This window comes from Charadrius vociferus, unplaced genomic scaffold (assembly GCF_000708025.1).
Source record: "Charadrius vociferus isolate BGI_N301 unplaced genomic scaffold, ASM70802v2 scaffold561, whole genome shotgun sequence".
In the NCBI taxonomy this organism is placed as follows: Eukaryota; Metazoa; Chordata; class Aves; order Charadriiformes; family Charadriidae; genus Charadrius; species Charadrius vociferus.
In genome coordinates, this window is record NW_009646848.1 from 1,630,416 (window position 1) to 1,640,783 (window position 10,368).

Genomic DNA, 10,368 nt, shown 5'->3' on the forward strand with positions numbered 1-10,368 from the left:
TCATCTGAGAAAACGATTCAGAAAGCTGGTAACACTGCAAGGGTTTATCTGCACTGGGTACGGGAGAGTTATTTAGTATTGTGATGCCAAGTAGCACCAACTTATAGAAGCACAATATATTTGTTGGTCACTCAGCACCTTTTGTTTCATATCAATCTATCAGCCTCAAGTAGTATGTTTGGGTTTGAAAGACTTCTCTGGAGATCACTTTTTTTTTGCAGTATGTGATTGTACCACATCCAGCTTGACCCTGGCTTTCAGGTACTAACCACAATATAAAAGCCCAGGTAAAGTTTTTTTGGTTTCCAAGCTTAAATGATCATTCCTAATAATCAGAGAGCTTTTGTTTAAGATATCAGTGAATAATTTCTGCCTAGTGTTCTGGATGCATTTATACTCCTCCAAACTGAGGTAAGTGTTTAGGACACTAAGCATTTAATCGTATACTAGAGATAAGGACATGGTGGTCTATGTCTCCCATGATGTGTCACCACTAGACACTATATGGACACATTAAAGGTGAAGCCAGGATGTAGTCCTGACCCAAAGAAAACCTCGGTGAAACCTGCTGAATTTGACAGCTGCCAGAAATCATTATAACCATTTCAGAGGAAAAAAACTTGCAACTTTCCACTGAATCCTCAATTATCAGAAAGAAATATTCCAGACTAGCATTTAAAAGGCCACCAACAACTTGCTAGAATCCCCAGCTTCATTTTTTTTTTAAAAGACCTTGCATAGTAATTTAAGTAAACGACTCTGCTGATACAAAGAGCCCAGGCGTGCCCTTTTGAAGTGCAACAGAAACATTGCAAACTGTAAGGTATGAACAGAAGTGCTTCAGTAGTTCCATGCCACACAAGTCTCCATCTAACGAAATGCATTAAGTAGCTCAAATCTATGAACAGTTGCTCAAGCGGACAGGCACAAAATGGAACCAAGGATATATGTATTTAAATGCCCTTTCCAGCTAATTTAAGAGACTTACGCACACAATCGTCTTTTGGTAAATCAAGAAGCATTTAAGAAAAACACAGAAGTTGACACAGCTGATTTTGATGTAAGGTAAATTAAAAAAAGTCCATCAATCCAGTGAAATGGGCTCGAGGGGCTCAAATCTGTTCTCTCATGTGCAGGAGTGTGTGTGTATTGACAGAGAGCATTTGAGGACTCTGACTGGAGAAAATGTAGTGTTAGAAGTGCCTGTTGGAAGGGTCTGGAGTTTGCCAGAGAAAGATGGAGGAAGTGAGAAAGAAGAGAAGAAGAGTTCACTTGTGTGTGTAGTTTATACTGTTAAGTTCCTTTTCATAGTCCTGCTACTGCATGGCTTCAGCTAAAAGCACAAATGGCCATCTGCTGTCCACTTCCTGTTTATCACACTCATTTGAAGTATTACCCATAACCTAGTTTGACACCAACAGTCACTCTTCAATAGGAAGAAGTGATAAAAAGACCTTGAGATGGAGAATGAAGAGGGTTACACAGTACTTCATTTCAAAGCAAGGAAGAAAAGCTCCAATGCAGGTGAGCATGTAAGCATTTATGCTATGCCTTCAGGGTTGTTCGGTGAATAACAAACCTCTCCAGCTATATTTGAGTTACAAAAAACCTCAAATCTGCCAAAATTTTAGTCGGTGTTACTAAAGTTGCCAACGATATATGGCGGTATACAAAGAAATACGACAGATTGTAGATAAAATGCAGTAGTAATAGTACCACCAGGCTTGGAGTACCAGTGCTGAAAGTCCTAGTACAGTCGAGACTAGGAGATAGAGGCGTATGAGGAAAACGTGAGGCAGTAGTTCTCTGCAACTTTGGCAGTGCTTAATGGCTCATTAGCTATTTAAGGTTTTTACAGTTTTTGGGGGGGTTTTGTTGTTGTTTTGCTTTGTTTTGTTTTCAGGGGTCACAGCTAAGAAGAACTTAAGAATATTTTAAATGAAAATGGTAAAACAGTAACTTACTGTCCAGTAAGCTTTTTCAACAACTTGTGAGGATTTTGTCAAAAGTGTCAGCAAGGAAGAGAATACAAAGATATATGCTGGAAGGTTTTCAAGCTCAACCTTGCTAACTGTTATTTCTTTTAAGTGTCCTAGGTCAGAACTTCTCAGACCATAAATAACAAGTCCTCAGAGCAATTAGACATCCAGTTTCCAAACAGTTAATTAGCTATGATGACCAGTTCCTAAGAAATCATGGCTGCACATTTCTGTAGGAACAATTTTTAATACAAAAAAGCAAGACCCAACTTCGGTTACTCAGTACGGCAGGATAAATTGTATGCAATTTTACGGACACAAATTGTGCCAGTTTGTCTGTTATTAAAACCACTTAGCTGAGACCGTGTTCCCAACTGCAGTAAAAGCATAGAACCAGAAAAAATGAAAAAAAAAAATATCAGAAAACTGATCATGAAAGCTAATATTCATTTAACTAAGAATTTTCAATGGTCTTTAAGATGTTTGTCAAAGTGCACAAAAATATTGCCGCAACAGAGTAGATGATTGAATATTTCCAGTTAAAAGGAGCAGAAAGTCAAAGTGTATGTGGCACATATACAGAGGAGTATGTGACCACAAACACGCAGAGCAGAGTGACAAAGCTGGGTTTAGAGTGCTCTATCTTCATCGCCTACCTGCGTGAGTGGGTAGCATGACACGACAGGGCAGCAGAAAGGCTTCAAGAAAGCAACTGAAGAGAACAGTGCTTTCATGTAGCTTGTTAAACGATGCACTGCAAGCTGAGTCTCTGCTTGCAGGGAACGGTGTGTGAGCTAGCTTTAGACCAGACACAGACTCGTCCAGCGTGATACACATACGGAATACAGAAGTTCATTCACTGGAGTGGTTAGAAATGGTTGCAATGCCTCATCGGCATAATCTGGTGCGTTATCCGTGCCAGTTCGTGCAGTAGAGAAGGATGACCACAACGCTGAGCTCCCCTTCCCCCGGGCAGTCCCATCCGGTCTTGACAGTGGTGCAAGCTGCAGAGCTGACTCGAGAGGCTGGGCAAAGGCTGAGCTGTGAGCTCGTGCTGCCTTGTCAGGGCTGCGGTGTTGCTGCTGCCCGAGCCCATCCTGGGTAGCTGAGCGCTAATCTGAGTATTTGCACGAACCACTGTTACTGTTCTGCCTGCAGTCTAGCCATTGTGCAAACCATGGCAGAGTTGAGACTAGACCTCAGGTATCCTAACTGCCTTTTTTTTTTTTTTTTTAATGTCAAAATCACTGCATAGCACCCGAGGGAAGAAGGAAAACGCACACAGATGCTTAAGCATAATATGTTGCATTTATTTGCCATCTGAATAGGGTGGCAATATAAAGCCAGTGGGGATTAGCTGTTTGACTATTTAAAGATGACTAGTCACATCTACAGTGTTTCCCACATAAGTAGGATTGAACAGACAATTGAAGAAAAAACATGTTTGACCTCTGTGCAAAACAATGGTGGCTAGGAATGAGACACAAAATGAAAGGGTTAATGGAAATGACTTGATCATGTAGCACAAAGATCAAGTTGTTTCATGATTTGGAATACAGCTCTGTGCATTAAATTTTTGAAATAGCGTAGAAGCAACAACTTTTCAAACAGCTGATTCACATCTGATCTGGACCACCAGCATTTGAAATGTAATGGCTTTTAAAGGATACTTCCATGGGGTACTTCCTGATCTTATTTACAAGTTAGAGAACAAGTTCTCTACAAGGTATAACATTTTGGCACCCTGTTTTCTCTTCCAAGGCTGGCTGTTTCCATGAAACGGAAATTCTGTTACTCTCTGACTTTATTTCTGGGTCCTAACTCATGGAAGGTTCTCATGTAAAATGTTTTTTTCCCATGAAGTTAAGTTTAGACAAGGGGAACAGTGTATTATGCCTCGGTCTTTCTAGAACACTCACAAAATATTTCCTGAAACCACTAATGTTAGAAAGCTAGGAAGAAAAATTAACATGACATTTCCCACATAGCTGGGCAACTTCTAACTGTTCTCCTCCCTGCTCCAAGGAATCGTTTGAGGTATCACAGAACATCTTTTATGCCTCGGTTATTTTAAAGAGCTTTGCTGTATGGCAGCCTACATTAATTATATCGCTACACCTTCCAAGAACATGCTGACAACCTGCTGGAGCAAGTCCAGCTGAGGGCTCCTGAGACAGTGAGTGAGCTGGAGAAGTGTCACGAGAGGAGAGGCTGAGACAACTGGTGTGCAGCCTTAAGAAGAGAAAGCTGAAGGAAGTCTTACCTTTCTCTTTAACTACTGAATGGGAAGGTGTAGCGAAAACAGAACCAAAGTCTTCTTGAAATTGCACATTGCAAGACACAAGTTGGAACAGGGAAAATTACAATTTGATACAAAAATTGTTTCTTCTGTGGCTGTGGCCAAACACTATGTCAGGAGCCTGGAAAAGCTGTGGAATCCTCATCCTTGGAGATACTTAGAAATTGGCTGTACAAAGCCTTGAGAAACCTGCTGTAACCTGACTCAGCCTAAGCAGGAGTCTGGACTAGATGACCTCCTGACATTCCTTCCAGCCTACATAGTTCTGTGATTCTATGCCCAGATATGTAGAAACTAGGAAGTGGTATGGCAGGAGTGTGACAGGCCTTCAAGAATAAATTTTAAGGCTGTTGGGTAATATTGAGAGCGAAGATTCATGATGATTGTGCATTTCCAGGCTTTTCTGATTCTAATTAAAAGTAATTTTCTTTGAGTTACAAGGGAACTCATTTTTGCATCTCCATAAATTGACCATAATCAAGCATCCAGCCTGCAAAGAAGCCCTGTTTAATGCCCTGTTTAATTTTGCAGTAATTTTCCAGGTGGGAGTGGCTGAACATCAAGGACTCATTAAAAAAAAAAAAATTGGCTGAACATCAAGGACACATTAAAAAAAAATCTCCAAGTTATAATGCAGACTTTTCTTAAGGTCTTTGACTTGGCATACAGTGTACAGGTGATAAATCTAATTAGTGGGTCCTGGAGTTACAGAGTTTAATTTTCAGAGAATCTACCAGTCCTTTGTTGCTTGATAGTGTTGGTATTCATAGCCTTAGAACTTCATTTTTGTTCTTACATGTTATATAAATCTCTTTCTCTGCAACTGTTAGAAACTTCAGTTCTTCCTTTTTCACTAAGTTTGTGAGGTTTTCTTTATCAATGTTTGTTAAGTCCTTGCTATGACATCTAAGAGTCTTTATGATGTCTGCAAGTGACATCCCCTGGCTATGAAGAAGCACAAATTGTTCAGTAACCACTCAAAACCTTGAATTAACCAGCAAACAGTGAAGACAGCATGAAAAAATTCAAGCCCCCAAAAGTTCTCATAAATGAAAGTTTATTAATGCAAGAAGCACTTAATATGCAAGAGGCAACCAGAAGGGAAAAATCAACTGTGACAAAGCACATAGCAAAGTGACGGTGATGGACATTCTCTCTGAAAGATGTCTAGAGAAACCCAGATTTGTGTCCTGGGTAGCAATTCATGCTGTGTTTGTAAAACCCTCTTCTTTCTTGCAGAACTTTCCTCTAATTCTTCAGGCTTGCGGTATCTTGCTGCTGTCTCAGGATTTCTGAATGTTGTGTTTCTGGGAGCTGTGATCGCATTAATTCATCAATGTGAGTGACCAAGTGAAAGCTTTTGCTCTAATTCCTGTGAATTTGACAGGTATTGATCCTTCACTCAAACAAGTTTTGCAAACAGTATTGATAAGGTGACAAGGCCACTCATACTTTCTACTTTTGTGTTTCTGATGAAGGTGGGAGGGAGTCACCATCATTTTGGGGCTGTGGATCTGCAGACAGTCAGTGGCTTTCAGAGGACCGTTGCATGTTTGGGATGTATAAAGAGGGCTGGAGTCTTTTTCACTTTTCCGTCCCCCAGTCTGAGAGTCCCTCCTATTCCTTTCCAAAAGTGAACAACCCACCTAAGTTTCTAGCCAAAGAATCCATCCATCCATCCAAATCTTTTAGTAATGAAACAGAACACGCTCCAGGTCAATGGGTCAACTGAAACCCCTTCTATCTCCTTCCCCTCCTCTCATCCCCACAGCCAGTCTTCACCTCCTGATACCCTGCTTTGCTTACCTTAAGTCTCAGCCAGTCCTCCCTGGTGTGTACAATGGGAATGTGAGCTGAACTTCAGGGGTGGATGAGATAGGAGGCTGGAAGACAGTACACATAGTTGGAAAAGACCTCCTTACAGAGAAATAAAAATGTATGCCTCTAAGTTTAGAAAAGTGGCCTTTGCATTGCCCACAGAATTTGTGCATAAGCACTGGGTCACTGCCAGCATTGATCACATGTGTACAGAGCTTACCGCTCCATCACATACATCTGCCATTACCCCTGAGCATCTAAACTTAGAGATCAGAGAGAAATGGTTGCAGCTGCCCTGGTCAAGCAAGTTGAACAAGTTTTTGGGTTGTTATCAATAAGCATCTGAATATTGATCAAGGAGTCTGATTTTAGTTTCCTCCTTTAGAAAATCTTGACCTGGTAGTCCCAATGTCCAGCCTGCTTCTGGACATCAAAATCACTTGAGAACACAAAAGAAAATGAGAACTCAGAAGCACTTCTGAGCATAAGTATCCTGCAGAGTCAGCTGTTGTCCCTTTCTCTGGATGCGAGTCCTGCCTTCTCAAATCAACCCATTATTTTCTGATATAAGCTTAATACAAATTTCAGGAACTCGAAAATCAAAGGCACAACCATGTTATTTGAAAGACAACTATTGCATATCACGTTGTCAAAAGCATGATGATAATGGACACTGCACTGTCTTTGTGAAGTCAGTCACCTCATGTATTTGTTTAATGTATGTGATTTGGATGCTCAACTACTCAACCCACTGTTTACAGGAGAGCTGGAAAGATAAATGAGCAATCTGAGTATCCATGGAAAAATACTATGGGGTTTCTATACAGTTCACTTGTGAGCTTTACATAAAATGTTGGAGATTCTTGTCCAGGTGACTTGCTATCAAGTGACGTGTGGAAGCCCAGAGAAAATCTTTCTGGAAGTGACAGTATCTTTGAGGAAGATCTTCACATAAACAGCTTACTGACTACATTAAAGGAAAGCTTATGCATACATACAAATGGTAAGGAAATAAAATCTCGCCCATAGCAGTATAAGTGGTTTGAAGCTCTTGAAAAGATTAATATAAACACCCACACAAAGGAATTGACCTTTAGATACCAGAATAAGCATGCATATGTTGATAAAGATGTATAAAGTGATCTATTTTAGAGTTCCATCCTTGAAAATTTTAGTTTAAGCAAAAAATAAAAGCAGAGCAGTGTTACTGAAGGTCTTTGTTATTTCTCCATAGATGCCATTGAATTGTACTACTCCCAATGATTTTAGCAGAGCTGGGACTTTATCCATGGCTTTTACCCCAATTATTATGTAAAATATTTAGTACAATTATCTGGAGTTATGAAACATTTAAAGGCACAGAGTGATCCCTAATCAAAGAATGTCTATCCTTAATACCACTGTAAAGCAGGAGCAATGTGCTTTCTTAAAATAAACTATACCATCACAATTTTTGCCCTGTCTTCAATTTAAAGCTTCTTTACTCCCTTATTCAGAAGCTGCAGAAAAAACAGGAGGTAATAAAAATGGTAACAGTTGTAAAAAAAAAAAAAAAAGTGACAAAAGTCCCTTCACTCCAAACTCTTCACAGACTCCAGATGTGAACTCTGCCCCGTTGGATGGAAGCTGCATTATGGGAGATGTTATTTCTACTCAGAAACTCGTGAAACCTGGGACAACAGTAGAAACTACTGCTCAGGAAAAAAATCTGAGCTCCTGGTTATAGAGGATGAGACTGAAATGGTAAGCTTGTAAGGTACTCTGTGGTTTAAATATATCCACATCTCAAAGTATAGCTTTCCATGTACTTTTAGAAGCCATTTCTAATCCAGATGCACTCATAAAAGGCATTATGAGTGGAAAGTGCTCTGATGGTTGGCTTCTGCATGTTAAGAAACATTTGTGTCAAACAGAAGACCAATAGACTACATTTTATTTAAATAGATGCAATGATATGCCTGGAGACTATCTCCAGCAAGAAGCAGCTGGTATTTGAAGGATTCTTGCATATTTCATTCCAAATCAAAACTCTTCAGAATTAAGCTGTCATAAAGGCTGGTGCTCCTTGGTTGCTCCACTTACCATCATTAGCCATGGTCCTGGGTGTAGTTGAGAATCTGAACTAATTTCCATGCAGTTTGTTTTTGTTTTTTCTTCTCAATTTCTTGGAAACATTCTATGTAATCTTTGGGCATGAAAGCCTTACTGCTTTTTAAAATATTAGTTACCACTATACGCTACTGGTGCTGGAGTTTTATGAAGTGTCAATACTATGAGAGTTCAAAGACGTGCCTGTCTCTAGGATTTCTTAAACAAACTGAAGGAAAAAGACATTGGCTTTGTTTGGACTGGATTAAACTTTGATGAGGAAGAAGGAAGATGGCTATGGCTCAAAGATCCCAACCATCCAGGGCGCAGGTAGGTTCATTCTGGAGTGAATCTGTGTTGGCTTCCATGACGTGTTCTCCCCTCACAGTGTCCAGGCTGTTCAGTCATTAGACTGTGCAAAAGTAGTAGTAAGATACTCCCATAATCCAGTTAGGCAGCTCAGCCTATTCTGATTTTTCTCAGTGCAAAATTCTGATCAAAACATGCAGCTGAAAAGTGAAATTCCTTGATAGCTCTCAGAAAAGGAACTGATTTTATTAGGAGGTGCCTATGCTGTGTAAGCTTTTTACTTCCAGCTGCATAACAAGTAGGAAAACAGAGAAAGGGTGAAGCTTACTAAATAAATAAAAAGAATCAAAAGAATGACAACATAAAGACAAAAATATCCGGCCTTTGTGGTTTCACTCTTTGTATATGCAAACAAATGTTTTCAGTGATGATCTTCCTATCTGTGTGTTGTTTGTTTCTTGCAGTTTTACAGTAAAAGGAAGGAATAAAGAAGAAAAATGTGCTGTCTATAAGTTGACAGAAATGCACGCTGATAATTGCCACTCCCTGTACAAGTGGATTTGCAAGAAGAGTGCAGTCTTTCTGGGTATCTAAGATACTGTAAAGTGAAAGTGAATAGGGTTTTTGAAGAGTCTTAGAAGGTTTACACCACTTTACCGTGGGTAGGACATCTGATGTAAAATGAAGGGGAAATTGTTGACCTGAATTGTGATGAATCAATGCATTGTGATTCTATTTGTGATTAAAGTCCAGGAAGATTTCAGGCTTGTGTCTTTCTTCTTTTCAGGATGAAGGTGTAAAATCTGTGTGTCTTTGCATGCTGATGCATTGCCCCTTAGAGCTATTAAAATAAGCAGCTTACTAATTTTAAGTAATTTACAGAGTTTAAGTAACTGAAGAGTTGTGTAAAACACAGGTAAAACGAGAGTTTTTTACCAGCCTGGCAACTAGATCATACAGGAGTCAAAAAGTTGCTGTTGCTACTTACTTTGGGTGAAGAGATGTTAATCAGCACTATGCACTTAAACTAACCTGCAAATCTCACCACTGGAGGTGTAATACTGGAAGACAGCATAGCCCTACACAAGACAAAGTCAAGATTGAATATTTTTTAAAAGAAGTTGAATTTTGTGTACTTCATTCAGTGTTACATTTGGCATTTTAAAAACCCATAAATACCTCTTCAATTTGGATGTGAGATTTAGTTGCCTGATATGATGTCTTTTTTCTATTAGCATGTTAGAAATGGCAAAATCATATTTATGGGGCTACAGGGCTATAATACTTCCTTTTGTTAGTCTACTTCACAGACACTTTTACAAGTCAAAAATGGATGCTGCAAACCTTTTACATCTCAAGGCTACTGATCAGGATGAGGCAGCAGATCTCAGAGACATTTGCTCTTTTCTGTCTGATCTTACTTTGAGATAATTTGTATAGGTCTGAGAGTAATTTGTAGTTCTTCATTGTTATGTATAACTATAACATACGTAAGGTATGTTAGGTAATTTTATCTTAGGTAATTTTATACCTAAGAAAAGTCAGTATAATGATTAAAATGATGACTCTAGCATGTAAAACCAAGTTCCAAACTCTTCTAGTTGAGGAAGATCACTCTTAGAGGCACTTCCACTGCATTTTGGGTTGTGGTAGCAATGTGGTTTACTTGGTGATTTGTTTGGTGTACAGTAACCTCCCGCTTTGTGGCTTCTATACCACATGTGAGACTTCAGGGATAAGAGTGGGATGCTCTAGCATTTCTGGCAATTGTTTGAAAATTGTTGGAAGTTGCTTGGCAATTCCTAAAGGCATTGAACCTAGCATAGAATACAATTGCAATGATTCCTGTGAGCCGAGTGTTGCTTCTATAGGTAT

The 10,368-nt window shown here is 39.4% G+C and overlaps 1 protein-coding gene across 1 annotated transcript; it reads left to right on the forward strand.

Moving 5' to 3' along the window:
* Positions 1-1,460: 1,460 nt before the first annotated feature.
* Positions 1,461-9,087, forward strand: LOC104294513 (killer cell lectin-like receptor subfamily F member 1). Its single transcript, XM_009894126.1, has 6 exons — positions 1,461-1,524; positions 5,518-5,616; positions 6,968-7,099; positions 7,688-7,839; positions 8,399-8,514; positions 8,958-9,087. Exons 1-6 carry the CDS (start codon positions 1,461-1,463, stop codon positions 9,085-9,087), a joined length of 693 nt encoding a protein of 230 aa, XP_009892428.1.
* The last annotated feature ends 1,281 nt before the right edge of the window (positions 9,088-10,368 follow it).